Here is a 20,125-nt window from a genome sequence, read left to right on the forward strand (position 1 = left end):
GGGCAATATGGCACCTCACAGATAAATGTATCATCTTGGATTTGAACTGTGTGTCGTGTGTGGTGCCATGTTGGCTTTTCTATGCATTCATGGTGTGAAAAAGACAATATCAGCACATGGGCTATGCCAGATTGTCTTCTAACCTGGCATACCCTATATCAGGAAAGATAGAATAAAAGGAAAAGGAGATGGGGTAGCATTGCTGGTTAAGGAGGAAATTAAGGCAATAGTTCGGAAGGACATTAGCTTGGATGATGTGGAATCTATATGGGTAGAGCTGCAGAATACCAAAGGCCAAAAAACGTTAGTGGGAGTTGTGTACAGACCTCCAAACAGTAGTAGTGATGTTGGGGAGGGCAACAAACATGAAATTAGGGGTGCGTGCAATAAAGGTGCAGCAGTTATAATGGGTGACTTTAATATGCACATAGATTGGGTTAACCAAACTGGAAGCAATACAGTGGAGGAGGATTTCCTGGAGTGCATAAGGGATGGATTTTTAGACCAATATGTCGAGGAACCAACTAGGGGGGAGGCCATCTTAGACTGGGTGTTGTGTAATGAGAGAGGATTAATTAGCAATCTCATTGAGCGAGACCCCTTGGGGAAGAGTGACCATAATATGGTGGAATTCTGCATTAGGATGGAGAATGAAACAGTTAATTCAGAGACCATGGTCCAGAACTTAAAGAAGGCTAACTTTGAAGGTATGAGGCGTGAATTGGCTAGGATAGATTGGTGAATGATACTGAAGGGGTTGACTGTGGATGGGCAATGGCAGACATTTAGAGACCGCATGGATGAACTACAACAATTGTACATTCCTGTCTGGCGTAAAAATAAAAAAGGAAAGGTGGCTCAACCGTGGCTATCAAGGGAAATCAGGGATAGTATTAAAGCCAAGGAAGTGGCATACAAATTGGCCAGAAATAGCAGCGAACCCAGGGACTGGGAGAAATTTAGAACTCAGCAGAGGAGGACAAAGGGTTTGATTAGGGCAGGGAAAATGGAGTACGAGAAGAAGCTTGCAGGGAACATTAAGACGGATTGCAAAAGTTTCTATAGATATGTAAAGAGAAAAAGGTTAGTAAAGACAAACGTAGATCCCCTGCAGTCAGAATCAGGGGAAGTCATAACGGGGAACAAAGAAATGGCGGACCAATTGAACAAGTACTTTGGTTCGGTATTCACTAAGGAGGACACAAACAACCTTCCGGATATAAAAGGGGTCAGAGGGTCTAGTAAGGAGGAGGAACTGAGGGAAATCCTTATTAGTCGGGAAATTGTGTTGGGGAAATTGATGGGATTGAAGGCCGATAAATCCCCAGGGCCTGATGGACTGCATCCCAGAGTACTTAAGGAGGTGGCCTTGGAAATAGTGGATGCATTGACAGTCATTTTCCAACATTCCATTGACTCTGGATCAGTTCCTATGGAGTGGAGGGTAGCCAATGTAACTCCACTTTTTAAAAAAGGAGGGAGAGAGAAAACAGGGAATTATAGACCGGTCAGCCTGACATCGGTAGTGGGTAAAATGATGGAATCAATTATTAAGGATGTCACAGCAGTGCATTTGGAAAGAGGTGATATGATAGGTCCAAGTCAGCATGGATTTGTGAAAGGGAAATCATGCTTGACAAATCTTCTGGAATTTTTTGAGGATGTTTCCAGTAGAGTGGACAAGGGAGAACCAGTTGATGTGGTATATTTGGACTTTCAGAAGGCTTTCGACAAGGTCCCACACAAGAGATTAATGTACAAAGTTAAAGCACATGGGATTGGGGGTAGTGTGCTGACATGGATTGAAAACTGGTTGTCAGACAGGAAGCAAAGAGTAGGAGTAAATGGGTACTTTTCAGAATGGCAGGCAGTGACTAGTGGGGTACCACAAGGTTCTGTGCTGGGGCCCAGCTGTTTACACTGTATATTAATGATTTAGACGAGGGGATTAAATGTAGTATCTCCAAATTTGCGGATGATACTAAGTTAGGTGGCAGTGTGAGCTGCGAGGAGGATGCTATGAGGCTGCAGAGCGACTTGGATAGGTTAGGTGAGTGGGCAAATGCATGGCAGATGAAGTATAATGTGGATAAATGTGAGGTTATCCACTTTGGTGGTAAAAACAGAGAGACAGACTATTATCTGAATGGTGACAGATTAGGAAAAGGGGAGGTGCAAAGAGACCTGGGTGTCATGGTACATCAGTCATTGAAGGTTGGCATGCAGGTACAGCAGGCGGTTAAGAAAGCAAATGGCATGTTGGCCTTCATAGCGAGGGGATTTGAGTACAGGGGCAGGGAGGTGTTACTACAGTTGTACAGGGCCTTGGTGAGGCCACACGTGTACAGTTTTGGTCTCCTAACCTGAGGAAGGACATTCTTGCTATTGAGGGAGTGCAGCGAAGGTTCACCAGACTGATTCCCGGGATGGCGGGACTGACCTATCAAGAAAGACTGGATCAACTGGGCTTGTATTCACTGGAGTTCAGAAGAATGAGAGGGGACCTCATAGAAACGTTTAAAATTCTGACGGGGTTAGACAGGTTAGATGCAGGAAGAATGTTCCCAATGTTGGGGAAGTCCAGAACCAGGGGACACAGTCTAAGGATAAGGGGTAAGCCATTTAGGACCGAGATGAGGAGGAATGTCTTCACCCAGAGAGTGGTGAACCTGTGGAATTCTCTACCACAGAAAGTTGTTGAGGCCAATTCACTTAATATATTCAAAAAGGAGTTAGATGAAGTCCTTACTACTAGGGGAATCAAGGGGTATGGTGAGAAAGCAGGAATGGGGTACTGAAGTTGCATGTTCAGCCATGAACTCATTGAATGGCGGTGCAGGCTAGAAGGGCCGAATGGCCTACTCCTGCACCTATTTTCTATGTTTCTATGTTTCTATCAGTAATGAAGGCCAACGTATCACATAGAATTACATTGAATTTACAGCTCAGAAACTGGCTATTCAATCCAACTGGTCTATGTTGGTGTTTATGCTCCACACCAGTTTCCTCCCACCCCACTTCAACTCATCCTATCAGCATATCCTTCTATTCCTTTCTCCCTCTTGTATTTATCTAGTTTCCCCTTAAATGGAGTTTTTCCCGATGTCCCTACCAATATTTACCCCTCAAACAACATCGCTAAAACAGATTATCTGGTCATTATCACGTTACTGTTTGTGGGAGCTTGCTGTGCCCACATTGGCTGTCGCATTTCCTATATTACAACAGTGACCACACTTCAGAAAGTGCTTAATTGGCTGTAAAGTGATTTGGAACATCCTGAGGTCGTGAAAGGCGCTATATAAATGCAACTCTTTCATTCTTTTAAATAGATGTGGCTGTGAATTAGGATATGTTCGGAGAGAAATACTGTCTGCAACAGTTCATGCATACCTGGTGTGGTGTAAGAACATAATCCCATATGTTTAACTGGCTCAATGAGCCCACAAATGACTCTGCAGGATTAAAGCCTTCTCCTCTCTGATCCTGCTCCTGTCCAAGCACCAATGCTCCACCACCTTAAGAGATGTAAAGAAAACAGATCAGACGCCTGGACACCAGACTAGGGTTGATAACTCTGCTTGGAGGTATTCCTGGGGGTTTCATCACATGACCTCTCATCTCCAAGTGCCCCACCTGGTCAAAAAGCCTTTCTTCCCTCAACTCCAATATTTTGAACAATAATAAGAAAAAGTGTTCAAAGAAAATGAAAAAAAAGTATTTTTTTTAATGCCCAATGATTATTTGCTTGCAGCAGTGTGCTGGAGATTAATCTGTAATTGCTGGAGAATCAAGGACCATCCTGAAGGGTTAGCAACCCGATATCAGTCAGCACAGCCACCAATACTGAAAAGAAAGCACTGGTCGTATCAATGTAAATGTCCTAATTCACACATTGGTAAATAAGTAAGTGCGTTTGAACTTCCGTGCCTTCTAAGCCAAATTATGTAGACCCGGTTATGTACCTACCTTGGTTAGGGTTACCAACCCTCCAGGATGGTCCTGTAGTCTCCAGGAATTAAAGGTTCATCTCCAGGACACTGGTGCAAACAACACCCGGAAGAAAAATCACAGGGGTATTAAATAAATAATTGTGCCTTTTTTCGTTTTCTTTGAACAATTCTATAAAAATATTGGAAGTGGGAAAAAAAACTGTTTGATTGGATAAATCTTGGCTGTCAATCAGGTAACAGAGGGTCTGTTCGCTTTCTAATTGGCTGCCTTGAGAATGGACGCATCAGGTGACCAATGGTGGGAATGTGGGGGGCGGGGTGGTTGGAGGGGGGAAGTCCTGTGATGGAATCTCCAGGAATATGTCCAAGCGGAGTTGGCAAACCCAACCTTAGCATGTAGCCTGAGAGAAGAGGGAGTGCTTCAATAGCCAGTTCAAAGTGCTGAGGCATTTTGTGACCATCAAACATATAAATATATTTAACAGTATGCACAGTCAACCGACTTCTCACTGAACCCGATTCTTTTGAATGCACAATCTTAAATTATGACAGTGCTGGTCAGACAATGTCTCCATTAAAATTCTCAACCTTGTTTTCAAGTCCCTTCATCACCTCGCCCCTTCCTATCTCAGTGACCTCCTCCAGCCCTACCACCCTCCTAGATCTCAGTGCTCCACAAATTCTGGCCTCGAGCGCATCCTTGATTACCTTCGCCTCTTCATTGGCGGCCATCCCTTCAGCTGCCTAGGCCTTAAGCTCTGGAATTCCCTCCCTAAACCTCTCTGCCTCTCTCTAAGAGATAATTTAAGATACTCCTTAAAACCTACCTCTTTGGCCAAGCTTTTGGTCACCTGTCCTAATATTTCCTTATGTGGCTCAGTTTAAAATTTTGTTTGATAAAGTTCATGTGAAGAGCCTTGGGACGTTTACTACGTTAAAGGCGCTAAAGAAATGCAAGTTGTTGTTGTAAACTGTGCACAACCATCCAGTAATAAGTGATTTAGCACACCCTGGTGGTCACATGTATTATACAGTTGCCAGAAGAGTCTGTTCATAGAAACATAGAAACATAGAAAAATAGGTGCAGGAGTAAGCCATTCGGTCCTTCGAGCCTGCACCACCATTCAATAAGATCATGGCTGATCATTCCCTCAGTACCCCTTTCCTACTTTCTCTCCATACCCCTTGATCCCTTTAGCCATAAGGGCCGTATCTAACTCCCTCTTGAATATATCCAATGAACTGGCATCAACAACTCTCTGCGGTAGGGAATTCCACAGGTTAACCACTCTCTGAGTGAAGAAGTTTCTCCTCATCTCAGTCCTAAATGGCTTATTCCTTATCCTTAAACTATGTCCCCTAGTTCTGGACTTACCCAACATCGGGAACATTCTTCCTGCATCTAACCTGTCCAGTCCCGTCAGAATTTTATATGTTTCGATGAGATCTCCTCTCATCCTTCTAAACTCCAGTGAATACAGGCCCAGTCGATCCAGTCTCTCCTCATATGTCAGTCCTGCCATCCCGGGAATCAGTCTGGTGGACCTTCGCTGCACTCCCTCAATAGCAAGAACGTCCTTCCTCAGATTAGGAGACCAAAACTGAACACAATATTCCAGGTGAGGCCTCACTAGTACAGCCTGGTGTTTTTGTGGCGGAGGAGCAATGAGAGATCGGGGCGGAGGTACGGTGAATGTTTGTGGCAGAGGAGCGGCGAGAAATCATGGCGGAGGTGTGGCGATTGAGGGTATGGGGCCCAGAAGAGCCAAGGGCTCAGGGGCAGCACGGGCCAGCCCACACTGCGATATGTGTGCGCACTAGATCCGTGCAGTAGAGCAGGTCTCCAGTCTTCCTGGTTAACCCTTGCCACTGGATAAAGGCCTAGCTCTGTCAAGCCCATGTAGTGGCTGATGTGCAACGGTCACCACATGTTAAGAAAATCCACGCACAGGCATCTTCCACCCCCTCAATTGGAGTTCAGGACTGGAACATTGGGTCTTTCATTGAAATATCTGTGAACTCTTGTGGAAGCAAGTCATCCTCTTTGAGGGATCGCCTATGATGACTCCTGATAATTCAAAGGGCTTTTCAGCACTAAAGAATTTGAATTATCCAATGATTTGGATTAAGCATCATAAATAACACAGCAGGTAGGTGTAATGTATGTACATAAGGGCTGCCCACCACCAGGGGGCACTACCGTTGGAGGTCCTAGGGTCATAGGTACACTCGTGCTGGGCTCGGTATATAATCTGAACTTCACCTTTGTATCTTCACTTCTGGAAGCCATTAAAGACTGACTAGGTTACACCTAGTCACTGGCTCACAGTACGGAGCTCATTGTATCATTTCATACACCACAACTGGCGACGAGGCAAATACGAACCCACGCAAAAGTATGGCGAGCACAGCACGATCGAGTACTGTTGGAATTTTTGAAAGAGTCAGTGAGGGAGGGGATTGGGGAGATTTCACGGATCGTCTTGACCGGTATTTCATTGCAAACGACCTAAACAAAGACAAGGATGCAGAGAAGCGCAGGGCAGTTCTTCTCACCGTCTGTGGCCCCACGATCTATGCACTCATCAAGAATCTGCTCTCACCCGCTCTTCCTACAGAAAAGGATTACAAAGAACTGTGTGCTCTAGTTCGTGAACACATTAAACCCACGGAAGGAACCCTCATATCCAGATATCTCTTCTATACGCATGTTCGTCCAGAAGGCCAGGATGTAGCGGCATTTGTTGCTGACCTGAGACGTCTTGCAGGGCCTTGCAAATTTGGGCCTGTGTTGGAAGACATGCTGCGTGACTTTTTCGTGATCAGGGTCAACCAAAAGGCGATCTTGAGTAAGCTGCTGGCTGCGGAGATGCCGGACCTCAGCAAGGTCATCACCATCACCCAGGCTTGCATGTCCACGCAGAAAAGCATGAAGCAGATATTGTGACAAAACGAACTCCCCGGCAAATAATGTGTGCAAAATTATATCGACGGCCAGCAGAGCTGCACGTAGCAAGGCCTACTCGACTGCGTATGCGAGAACGGGAGCCGCTCAAAGCCCGCTATCGGGCGCAAATCCGAGCTCAACATGTTGGCATTGCGGGAGCAATCACCATACCCATCAGTGCCACTTCAGGCAGTATGTATGCAGAGGGTGTGCGAAGACGGGGCATCGTCAGCGGACGTTCCCGTAGTGGAGCAAGCGAGCTGCGACATACCACGTGGATGATGATCAATTCAGCATGGATCTGGCAATGCAGACCGAGGCATTTGCGAGCTCTGAGGAGGAAGTGTATAGCATTCGTGCATTCCTAACAAAGAGCCAAGCGATAATGATGGAGGTAAAATTAAACGGCGTGCCGGTATCCATGGAATTAGACACGGGTGCGAGTCAATCGATAATGAGCCAGAGGACTTTCGAAAAGCTGTGGGAGACCAAGGCAGAGAGACCCAAGCTGAGTCCGCTAAATGCGAAGTTGCGTACCTACACCAAAGAGCTCATACCAGTGATCGGTAGTGTAGCAGTAAGAATGTCGTACGAGGGAGCTGTTCGTGATCTACCGTTATGGATTATCCCGGGCAACGGCCCATTGTTCTTCGGCAGGAGTTGGCTCGAGAAAATAAAATGGAAATGGTACGATATTCAAGCTTAGTCATCAGTGGATGATGATTTGTGTGCTCAAGTGCTGAGCAAATTTCCCTCACTGTTTGAACCAGGAATTGGCAGCTCCAAGGGAGCCAAGGTGCAGATTCACCTCGGCCCAGACGCAAGGCCCATCCATCACAAAGCCAGGGCGGCCCCGCACATGATGAGAAAAAAGGTCGAGCTCGAATTGGACAGGCTACAATGCAAGGGGGTCATCTCACCAGTCGAATTTAATGAATGGGCCAGCCCCATTGTTCCAGTGTTAAAGAGCGATGGCACGGTCAGGATTTGTGGAGACTACAAGGTGACAATCAACTGAGTTTCGAAACATGATTAATAACCGCTATTGAAAGCTGATGACCTGTTTGCAACGCTATCCGGGGGAAAATCGTTCACCAAATTGGATCTAACATCAGCCTACATGACTCAGGAACTGTTTGAATCATCAAAGAAACTTACGTGCATCAACACGCACAAAGGACTGTTTATTTACAACAGGTGTCCTTTTGGCATTCATTCGGCGGCAGCCATATTTCAGAGAAACATGAAGAGCCTATTGAAATCCGTGGAGATTTGTACGGGAGTTATATAGTACACATCCAGGTATTGTCATGAGGAAGGCCATCGCCAGGTCCCATGTTTGGTGGCCTAGCATTGACTCGGACTTAGGGTCACGCGTGCACCAGTGCAGCATTTGCATGCAGTTAAGCAATGCCCCAAAGGAAGCTCCACTCAGTCTGTGCTCATGGCCATCCACGTCGACTTTGTGGGCCCCTTCCAAATGCTTTTTGTGGTGGTGGATGCATACTCCAAATGGATGGAATGTGTGATCATGTCATCCAGCACTTCCACTGCCACCATTGAGAACCTGAGAGCCATGTTTGACACACATGGTCTGGCAGACATCTTTGTCAGCGGCAATGGACCGTGTTTCACGAGCTTGGAGTTTCAAGAGTTCATGAAACGCAATGGCATAAAACACGTGAGGTCAGCCCCATTCAAACCCGCGTCCAATGGTCTAGCGGAGCGGACAGTTCAAACCATCAAGCAGAGCCTGAAACGCGTAACTCACAGTTCCTTGCAGACACACCTGTCACGCATACTGCTCAGTTACAGGGCAAGGCCACACACGCTCACCGGGGTCCCGCCTGCAGAACTATTGATGAGGAGAGGCCTCAAAACCAGGCGCTCTCTAGTCCATCCTGACCTTAACGATCATGTCGAAACCCAACGTCACGCCAGCAGTGGTATCATGACCGCACCGCAGTGTCATGCGACATATCTGTAAATGACCCAGTGTATGTACTTAACCATGGTCAAGGGCCCAATTGGCTCCCGGGCATTGTTACGGATAAGGAGGGTAACTGGGTGTATATGATTAAGCGCAAGAATGGGCAGATGTGCAGAAAACACATTGATCAAATCAAGCTAAGACATACTGATGAACCGGAACAGTTGGAAGAAGACATTGTGAGCTTGGACGACCAACTAACTCACATCCAACCATCAGAAAAACCCGCTGTGGTGAACGCCCAGCCCCAAGTCGTGAAAGACTCGGAAAGCACTGGGATTGTACTGAGACGGTCAACCAGGGAGAGAAGGGCTCCAGACCATCTGAACTTGTAATATGGACTTGTGCCAAGAACTGGGGGGCAATGACGTAACGTATGTACATAAGGTCTGCCCACCATTAGGGTCATAGGTACACTCGTGCTGGGCTCGGTATATAACCTGAACTTCACCTTTGTATCCGCACTTCTGGAAGCCATTAAAGACTGACCAGGTTACACCTAGTCACTGGCTCACAGTACGGAGTTCATTGTATCATTTCATACACTACAGTCGGAATCAGCGCTAAATATAATTGAATGATCAGAACATTTTAATCAAGCAATTTTGCAGTAAGATGCGTTGACTGTATAAGATAAAATAAATAAATAAAAGAGAGTCAGATACAGGTGTTGTGACATTCCACAGGAGACTGGTGGCACCTCCAGGGAAAAGGTGTTATCTTGGTGTTCCAGAGAGAGATCGGGAAAAGCCTTGTGGAAATTCAGAGAGTTGTGTCTCCCATTGCAGCTAAGGCCTGCCCATCATCCAGCAGAGGAGTTCTCCTCGGTGTTCTGGACAATATTCATCCCTCAAGCCACATCAGTCAAAACAGATTATCTGGTCATTGTCACAGCGCTGTTTATAGGATCTTGCTGTGCGCAACTTGGATGCCGCATTCCATGACATTACAAAGGCCAGCACACCTCAAAGAAAAGTATTTAATTGGCTGTGATGCGAATTGTGACGTCCTGAGGCTGTGAAGAGCGCGAGTCTTTCTTTATGGATTCCAAAAGCAACTTAAAATTTGAATTTTGAGCCAATTCAGGCCAGTAAAACAGGGCTAACCCTTGAAAACGCATTGCATATGTGCAAGCCCAATATCTGACGTGTTTTATTTGTTTGTACATATGTGCAATACTACATTCAAAGAAACATGCCGTTTGTGCACTTCTGTTAGCTTGTGTTGAAAGAAGCTGGTTGGAATATTAGCTGAAGAATGTTATAGTCTGTGTTAACATCAGGCAGTATCTGTTTGTTCAGCAAATGATCACTTATTTTACTGGAGAAGCCAAAGGCATCATTTTTCTGGCAGGCTGGTGCACAGTTACAATCACCCACATCTCACCCCCACCCCCAATTGTTAATCCTGAATCCACTACCTCAGACATAGCATCTAGAAGGGGACGGGTTTCTTTTCATAGGGGAATCAGTTTGCTAGGGAACCAACTTTTCACTGTGAATTCAAGATAAAAGTTTTGGGAGAAAGTTCAAACCGTAACATTGTTTTATCACTAGAATCGTCAAGAACTACAAAAACCTTACGGGTTGCGATATATTGAAAAGACTTAGATAACATTGGAAGAGTTCAGTAACATATTACAATCCTTTTGTTTCTTTCTGGCCTCGGGGTCTTCCTGATCGACGCCAAACATAAATCGGAAATTCAGACTTTTGCTACGAGCCAGGATTTAATGTAAATCAAATCAAAATTAAAACTTGCCTGGTGTGGTCAAATTGAAAGAATGATGATGTCTATATTTTTTATTTTTCAAATTAACTACATCATCAGGCTGATTGACTAATATTGAAATTTAGCCTACGAGCAGGTGAGCAGCGCAAATTATATAACATGGTAAAGTTTGCAATCCAACATTTAACCTTTGAGATTCCAATAGAGGCTCCACCGCCTGCTTTAACAAAAACATTAATGTTCACAAATACGCTTGGGTATTTTCCTGAAATCAATTATTTTAAAACTGTGAATTGGATATAGACAGGGAAAACATTGCTACAATTTCATGTAACCAATTATTAATCAAACGTCTACATTGGAGTTCTGTAAATGTATTACCTGGGATACTTGATCCAGTAGATAGGCCCTTGCCTCCATCGGAGACATTCCCATCTATATAAACTCTCCATGCTCCATCCTTGCTATTCCATGTGACAGTAATGTGGTGCCATTTCCCATCATTTACTGACGGACAATCGGTTACTTTTTCCTTGCCATTGACGTACAATACCCAACTAATTGGGAGAAAGGGAAAGATTCATCAGCTCTGCAAAATAAGGCATAGCCATTACTCCTGTACTATACATCACTGAGATACATCAGAACAATTACTCTTCTAAAGAAATGCTTTACAGACATTAATTGAATGGATCCTGCAAATCAATTTGACAAGACAAGTACAATAAGCTGTTCTCCTTAGAGCAGAGAAGGTTAAGGGATATTTGATCGAGGTGTTCAAAATCATGAAGGGTTTTGATAGAGTAAATATGGAGAAATTGTTTCCAGTGGTAGAAGGGTCAGTAACCAGAGGGCATAGATTTAAGATAATTGGCAAAAGAACCAGAGGTAAGATGAGTGAAATTCTTTTACACAGCAAGTTATCATGATCTGGATTACACTGCTTGAAAGGGTGGTGGAAGCAGATTCAATAGTAACTTTCAAAACAGAATTTGATAAATACTTGAGAAGGAAGATGTTGCAGGTCTATGGGGAGAGCAGGGGGGAGTGAGACTGATTGGATAGCTCTTTCAAAGAGCCGGCACAGGTACGGTGGGCCAAATGGCCACCTTGTGTGATGTAAGGTTCTGTGATACCCCACCAACACCTGGGAGTCCCTGGTCAAAGACCGCCCTAAGTGGAGGAAGAGCATCCGGGAGGGCACTGAGCGCCTCAAGTCTCGTCGCCGAGAGCATGCAGAAATCAAGCGCAGGCAGCGGAAGGAGCGTACGGCAAACCAGACTCCCCACCCACCATTTCCTTCAATGATTGTCACAGGTGGGACAGACAGAGACTGTAATCCCGAATTGGATTGTTCAGTCACCTGAGAACTCACTTTTAGAGTGGAATCAAGTCTTCCTCGATTTCGAGGGACTGTTTGATGATGATGATGATTCTATAATATGGCAGCAATCAGCATTACTAATGATAAAGCACAACTAGTTACACACATTAACAAGTCAGTGGCTATAAAGATGGGTATTACCTTTGGAGAGCAGGTGACCATGTGCTCAAGTTGTCTGGCCCTTTGTTCCGACTTCGCCTGCTCTTCTCCCTCCCCGTTAAGATGTTTTTTTATATAATCACATGGCCATGACATCATCCACCCTCAGCCAATCAGTGGCACACTAACCTCTATTACCCACATATGGACACAGTTCCATATTGTTCCTCCCTGAATCTTCAACTGTTCAGCCTTTATAGCGCCTCACAAGGTACAGTGAAACAATTTAAGATTACAATTCATAGGCTAGTTTCATTGTTAAATGCACTGAGCCTCTTCTCTATCTTTCTCAGATTCCATGTTTGTCTAATATATGTCAGCATTGATATCACCACTGTTTCCTACATTCTGGGTTGGTGATAAATGCACACGATCTGTAATCTTTCCCATTTTGTAGAAAGCATTATTATTCTTTATATTCTACAGATCTGCTTTCAGCAGATGGTCTGAATCCCAATACTAGAAATATCTGGTCACCTCTAAAATGCCCTCATCTTGAAAGTCAATGATTATTTCATCCAAGAAATTATTCAGTAGCATTACTGGCAACAACACTCAAGAAGCTCGATACCATCGAGGACAAAGCAGCCCGCTTGATTGGCACTCTAGCCATCACCTTGAACATTCACTCCCTCCACCACCAGCGCTCCATGACTGCAGTGTGTACCAGATGCACTGCAGCAACTCGCCAAGGCTTCTTCGACAGCACCTCCCAAACTCACAACCTCTACCACCTATAAGGATAAGGGCAGCAGGCGCATGGGAGCACCATCACCTGCAAGTTCCCCTCAAAGTCACACATCATCCTGGAAATATATTGCCATTCATTCATCATCGCTGAGTCAAAATCCTGGTACTCCCTCCCTAACAGCACCATGGGAGTACCTTTACCTTCACCACGTGGACTGCAGCGGTTCAAGAAGGAGGCTCACCACCACTTTCTCAAGGGCAACTGGGGATTGGCAATAAATGCTGGCCTTGCCAGTGACATTCACAACTCAGGAACACATTTTTTCTAAAGTATACTTTCATTTTTATACTTTAAAACATGCAATATATTAATGGGGTATTTTAGCTTTAAAATATAAATGCATGCACAAGAAAAACTGATCACTTTTTGGAATGTTGCAACCATTTATTTAAAATAAAACCATGACAAAATGTGAGATTTTTGTGTTATAATTTTGAAAAGTTTAAAGACTGCAGATTGGAAATAACTGTCATTTATCAAGCTGTTAAAGAATACATTGTAAAACATATATATTTTAGTTCCTTGTGGACTGCATTCTATCTTTACCATTTTAGGCATTGTACTATCAGTAACGTACTGCTTCTGTATATTAGTCTACCTCTGAATACATCCATCTAATAGTTTTAGCCTGTATGCAATGGTCTGACAGAGTGATATTTTCCACTTTTTGAAAGGAGTAGGGGCAGTTGGTGGACATGTCTTGTAATCCCCATTGACCAATATCATAAAATAAGTGTTATTGCTAATCTATGGCTCACTATCCCAGATACACTTTGGATAAGAGTATGGGTTTCAGTTCAAAGGAGACTCAGTTTGCTTGTGGAAATGGATTTGTGGCTGGGAACACAAGTATGTTGAGGAAACGCTCGGTTATAACAGGGACACCAAGGCTTTAAGATCTGCAGAGAATTGCAACTTTTCTTGTTAATGTAGTAGAATTTACCCATTGTAATCTGTTAGCAGGAATGCATTGTCACAGCCATTGTCAAGGGCATAGGAAACTGGAGTCCCATAGTTTGTAGTATCAGAAGATTTCATCCAGAAAGCACAGGTAAGAGCACTGAGTGTTGGCAATATATTATCCAATAAAACGTAGTCATAGATTCCCGAAACGTCAAAATCCAGGTTAAAGTTGGAGGATAGCTCTGCAACAAGAAAATTGGAATTGAAACAGACAATACTATCTGGCAACATGCAATGAGAAAACAAAACTGGAGACTGCTATTTAGTCTATATTTCAAGTGTAAAACCACATCAACTCAATCCAATTTAAATTTGAATAGAAATAAAATTGAGGGGCTGTAAGATGGGGCTTTTAGTGCTACATGATCCAACAATTGGGGGGAGAAATTGGCCTCCTTTGTGCCTCCCATTAGCGCCTCCGCGGGGCGATAACAGGGCACTATTGGCTCTGCGACCGGGCGTGGCGAGAGTACCGACACCCACGAACTTGCCTTGCAGGTTAGCGGCGATGATAAACCCTAACACCACGACCTCCTGCACCCCGGTGATCGTGACATTATCCGTTGCACAGCGCCGTGGTACTGCCCGGATGCGAACTTCGGTTCCGCCCCCTGCAGCATTGCTGGGCGAAAACACTGGCAGGTGCAGGAGGCGTTGTTTGGAAGAACAGCCACTTGGAGAGCGGTATTTAAAGGGATCGCCGGTGAGGCAAGTGAAAAATCTTTTAAGAACCCTCTGTGCATTTTTTCCCTTTTCTTCAGCTGTAGATTGATCAGCCCTGCACTCTGTTTGAGTGCTTGGGGCTGATTGTCGCAGATCGCGGCTGCCATCGGTGAGCAAGGGAGTCGATTTATTGCCTAGCCAGCAGTAATGGCCCTTCCCTTTAAGGGAGGGAAGGAGCCTCTGATCCCGGTAGCACTGCACTGGACATTGTGCAGCGCTCTGCCGCTAGCGCACCTCTTGTCTGGTTTAGCACTCCACTTCCTTCCTGGAGCGCGAAGCCGGAAGTTTGCCTCAGCTTCACTTACATAGCGCCCGGTGATACTTCTGCGCTCCTGCAAAAGTTAGTGCTCCAAACTGGCCATGATGCAATTTCTAGCCCTTGCTCTTTGCACTTGTGGGAATCTTGCCAGTCTATAGAACTGGATGATTTATCGCTTTGTTTCAAAGGTTCCATGGAGAAGGCAATAAACTGTGAGAGATGAAGGCAAAGGAAACAATAATGGGGGGAGCAGGGGGTGCATTTATCGAGTGGTCGAGCCGATATCACCCGTTTTACACTGTAGGCCAAGGTCAATATTATCTCCCGATGAGCTTTCTGCCGCATTCATTTCTTGTGAGTATTGATGTGAGACACTGCTCTCCCACAGAACAGGAACAGCATTTCAGCTCATCCACAATAACTTGAATTGAGCTTTGCCTCAATTCTATAACAGATTGTGGCAGAAATTGAGCATCACGTGACCTTTACCTGTTTCACATCGGGTTCCATTGAAGCCAGGTGGGCATTTGCAGATGTACGAGTCCAGGGCATCCACGCATACACCTTGGTTCAGGCACGGAATTGACTCACACTCATTCACATCTGTCCCACAGACCAAGCCAGTATAGCCTGGAGGACACTGACATCTAAGTAAGCAAATCAGTAATTAGACACAATCATAAGCATTTTGTTGTTTCTAAATAGATGATTGCAAACAAGGCAGCATTGTAATGGATTCAACATGGGTCAGCAAAACCTATATTTATGCTAATGTGATTTATGCTTTTTCTTATGAGTATTTGTCTCTTTAATCCCTTCTTTATCTCCTTGTACCGCTTATCATGTGTAACAGGGGAGGGGGAGGAGGGAAGAAATGAGTTTATGAGCTGTTCCCATTCCGCTGTCGTAACTTCACTGGAATTGTGGCGGAAACGTTCTTTATGCACAAAGCAAGTTTTCTGCCGCACATCCGGTGAAGTTACAGCAACCGAGTGGGAGAAGCAACCAAGCAAATTCCCCACCAAAGATCTTAGATCTTTCCACTGACTTTAATTTGCAGTTAAACCCTGATATAGCACAACTCTGGTTTCCTTTTAGTTTCAGTTGAGTACAATAACAACAACTTGCATTTATACAGCATCTTTAACAAAGTAAAAACATCCCAAGGTACTTCACCAGAGTGAGTATCAAATAAAAATGTAATAATGAGCCATATAAGGAGATATTTGGATGGTTGACCATAAGCTTGGTCAAAGAGGTAGGTTTTAAGGAGTGATTTAAAGGAGTAGAGGCGGAGAGGTTTGGGGATGGAATTCCACAGCTTAGGGCCAGGCAACTGAAGGCATGGCTGCCAATGGTGGAGCGATGGAAATTGGTGATGCACAAGAGGTCAGAATTGGGGGAGTGCAGAGATCTTGGAGTTTATTTCTGTGGTATACGACATACAAAGTATTTTATTTGTATATGATTGTGCCTTACAAGCATAAGAACCTTTAGGAAGTGGAAGATGTAATGAGACTCAGCAAGTCCATCCTTCTCCAATTGATCTTCACCCCAGCGACCTTCCTTCTTGATATATTTCTCAATCCCTTTTCTCTTCAGGAATATACCTAATCCCAGCTATACTGCCGACTTCAATAGCATTCCTTGCTAACTTATTCCATAATTTTATTACCCTTTGGGTGAAAAAAATCTTCCTTCTTTCTCAAACAACAAAAAAAGTGTTGATTACAAATGAGCACATGATCTGTGATGCAGTCATCCTGACCTGAAGTCGTTGATGTCATCAATGCACAACCCTCCATTCAAACAGGGCAAGCTGGCACATTCATTGATATTAACCTCACATGTGCCTCCAACAAAACCAGCCAGGCATGTACAATGAAATCCACCAATCAGATTGAGGCATGTCCCATTGTTGAGACACAGCGCTGAAAGGCACTCATTGATATCCAGTTCGCAATGGACTCCTGGGAAGAAAGAATAAACAAAATGCATCAGTTAAGCAATTACCTGAAAAATACAACACTAAAAATGATAAAATGAGGGCAGCTCCAGTGAGGAGCATTGAACGTGTTACCCTGCTATCATCGGGTTCACCTCAACAATTTGCAGTGAGACAGAGGGCTGTGGATGCTCAGTCATTGAGGTTATTCGAGACTGAGATCGATAGATCTTTGGACGCTAAGGCAATCAAGAGATATGGGGATAGGGCAGGAGTTGAGGTCGAAGATCAGCCATGATCTTACTGAATGGCGAAGCAGACTACAGTATGACCTACTTTTGCTCATATTTTTTGTGGGACAGTTGCCGTCGGTAAATCTCTCAGAAAGATTTTCATCCAACTTGCTATCCTGTTTGCGGTGGATTCAGGGCAGCCAGAAAAATAGTTCAGGGGAGGCCTACCACCAAATTCCCACCCATTAATACCCTCTACCAATTTTCATCACCCAGTGATGTGGGAGGTCCACTACTCCTCTTATATCCAACCTATCAAATTTAAACCTAGCCTCCTACTTTTCCTCAATGCTCCCTCAGTAGCAGGCAGTACTTAAGTGGCTGGATAGTGCCTTCCAGTAGAAGCCCTTAGAGAGCAAGTGCAGTCATCTCCTGACCCTCTGATTAGAATGACTGCCTCATCATCTTCCACCCCCAGCTCCTTCTGCCCCCTCACCATGTGAACTCCTCTGGGGCTCACTAACTAAGCCACCTCCACCCCCATTCTTTCTTGGAATGTGAGCATCGCTAGCAAGGCCGGCATTTATTGCCCATCTCTAGTTGCCCTTGAGAAGGTGGTGATGGACCTTCAGGGGACAGGTTAAGAGCCACCACGTAAGTATGAGACCGGAGTCACAGATAGGCCAGATCGGGTAAGGGCAGTAAGTAAACGGTTGGGTTTTTATGACAATTCGATAGTTTCATGGTCACTTTTATTGATACCGACTGTTTTATTTCCAGATTTATGCCACTCAACTAGCAGAAGGAACAAACACAGTAGTGGTGGGGAAGCAAAAGTAGAAAATTATACATAGTTACAGTCTGTACATCAAGAGATTTATACATGGCGTCGGTTATTCATGATTCTACAATTCTACAAACCAGAGCATTTCTTCAATAAAATAATCAAATTAAACAAATAATGTGGCTCATTTCTCCACAGAAAAATTAAGTCCCAAAAGGTGCAGTGGACTGAACATGATTTTACCTCGAAACCAATCAGTGCACTTGCAGTAATATGCATTAATCCCATCAATGCACCTTCCATCATTAAGACACGGTTGAGAGTTACATTCGTTCAGCTCTTCTTCACATAGTAGACCTGCAAAACACCAACACAAGCCATTGTGTTTGGTAACTTCTATATTTTGTCTCCAAAGAATACCATTGCTCTCTGTGATTTTTGTAAATTGATGTCGAGTCAACGTAAATATATCCAGTGCTTCAGTCCCTGCCAGTGATATCCCTCAACTTAAATTCTGGCCCCTTGCGCATCTCCGATTTTCATTGCTCCTCCATTCGTGGCCGTGCCTTCAGCTGCCTAGGCTCTAAGCTCTGTAATTCCGTCCCTAACCGCTCTGTCTCTCCTGCCTCCTTTAAGTTTCTCCTTAAAACCTACCTTTTTGACCAAGCTTTTGGTTACCTGTCCTACTATCCCCTTATGTGGCTCAGTGTCAAATTTTGTTTCATAATGTTCCTGTGAAGCACCTTGGAATGTTTTGCTACTTTAAAGGAGCTACATAAATGCAAGTTGTTGTTGAGTACAAAATAAATCCAGACGATATAAACATTTAAAGGAACAGTCGGACTGATTGGCTGATCGTGTTCTCCAGGTGAGGAGAGGTGTTTGCAGGGAGTGCGATTGGGAAATTGTGGTCCTGCAGCCCTTGATTTTCTGTCCATTCAAAAATCAACGGGCAAAAAAATCAGGGCCCCGGAAGATTGAAAATGGCTGTCAGAATAAAGTACAAAGGTACTGACCTTGAAATTGGATTGGAATCGGGGCTACGCGATCCCAGTGCAGCGCACACTGCCCGTGTCTAATGAGTCCGGTGGTTGGACCACAACAAATGGTCCACTGGCCTGATTTGTTTATTACCGGATTATACTGCAGAAATAACAGTGAGGCTAATAGCGCTCACCGCTATATACATGCAAATCAGACAGCAACCTCCCTTGAGTGCAGGTGCGCAGTTAAACGTAGAAATCCAGAAGTTTTGTCTCAGATGCGATGTTCCTCCAGAAGCGTCCCCAAAATGCCATCTTGCCTTCTGGCTCCCCATTTCAAATACATTGAACGGATTCATAGATACCTCATAGATATGAATTAAACTCATTAGTGTAAACAGCCTTTAACGCCGTGATTAGTCTTAATTACTGGCAAATTACCTCTCTTGCACTGAAAAGTAACTTTTTACAAGTGTGGAGTCTCATTCCTTCAGCTTTTAATTATTGTTGGAGATTTTTTAATAGTTGTTTAATAGTCCACCACCATTAAAGTAGAAGCTGAAATATCATAAACAATATTTATTAAAATAAATTATAAAGTAATCCATGGAATTTTTATCATAATGGAAAAATGTGACATTCCACAAATATAAAATTATTTTTTCAGGGCCAGAGAGGTTGTTCAGTAGTAATTATAACTCAGTACCCCATTAAAAACCCAGTTACACCTCATTCAACAGGGCTTAAAGGTTTGGGGGGAGGGTTTCAGAATGATATTGCAGCGTAAAAGCTTAAGTCCTTATCAGCTCAGTGATTTCAATTGATTGCCGGCTGTGTGAGGAGTTCAACAGCGCACTTTGTGGAGGAGCAGGGAATCACTGACAGCAACTTCTGGATTTCCGTGTATAACTGCGAATTTGCAGATGGCAGAAGTCGCTGTCAGTTTCACAGGGTAAAGACAGCGAATGCTGACAGTTTCACCATCATTACAACTACAAAATTTGGATCAATATTAAAAAAAACAATGCAGTTATAAAAATGTAGAGCTAAACATGGTGCTGATAATATTGTGACACTGCGCTGGGAATCTGCCCTTATTCAGTCATTTAGTGAGAGAATTTCCTGATAGGAGACTTACCTGTAAAACCAGGCTGGCACAAGCACACAAACCGTCCCACTCCATCCTGGCAAGCCGCACTGTTTTGGCAGGGGTCTGACGCACATTCGTTGATGTTTGTTTCACAGTTGGAACCTGAAAAAAAAAATAATGCAATGTATAACTGAGAGCCTTCTAAGACCTGTGCCGTGCTCCTAGAAGAG

General features: G+C 44.2%; 1 protein-coding gene across 1 annotated transcript in view; it reads right to left on the reverse strand.

The window, feature by feature from the left end:
• Window positions 1-20,125, reverse strand: part of svep1 (sushi, von Willebrand factor type A, EGF and pentraxin domain containing 1) — a 420,503-nt gene that overhangs the window by 156,326 nt on the left and 244,052 nt on the right. Inside the window, exons 22-28 of the mRNA XM_070887865.1 lie at window positions 19,944-20,057; window positions 18,066-18,179; window positions 16,629-16,830; window positions 15,350-15,507; window positions 13,859-14,060; window positions 11,003-11,178; window positions 3,394-3,518 (exon numbers count right to left, since the gene is read on the reverse strand). Of these exons, the coding sequence (XP_070743966.1) occupies window positions 3,394-3,518; window positions 11,003-11,178; window positions 13,859-14,060; window positions 15,350-15,507; window positions 16,629-16,830; window positions 18,066-18,179; window positions 19,944-20,057 (1,091 nt within the window). The remainder of the gene's footprint in view (window positions 1-3,393; window positions 3,519-11,002; window positions 11,179-13,858; window positions 14,061-15,349; window positions 15,508-16,628; window positions 16,831-18,065; window positions 18,180-19,943; window positions 20,058-20,125) is intronic.

Source organism: Pristiophorus japonicus, chromosome 1 (assembly GCF_044704955.1).
Source record: "Pristiophorus japonicus isolate sPriJap1 chromosome 1, sPriJap1.hap1, whole genome shotgun sequence".
Classification (NCBI taxonomy): Eukaryota; Metazoa; Chordata; class Chondrichthyes; family Pristiophoridae; genus Pristiophorus; species Pristiophorus japonicus.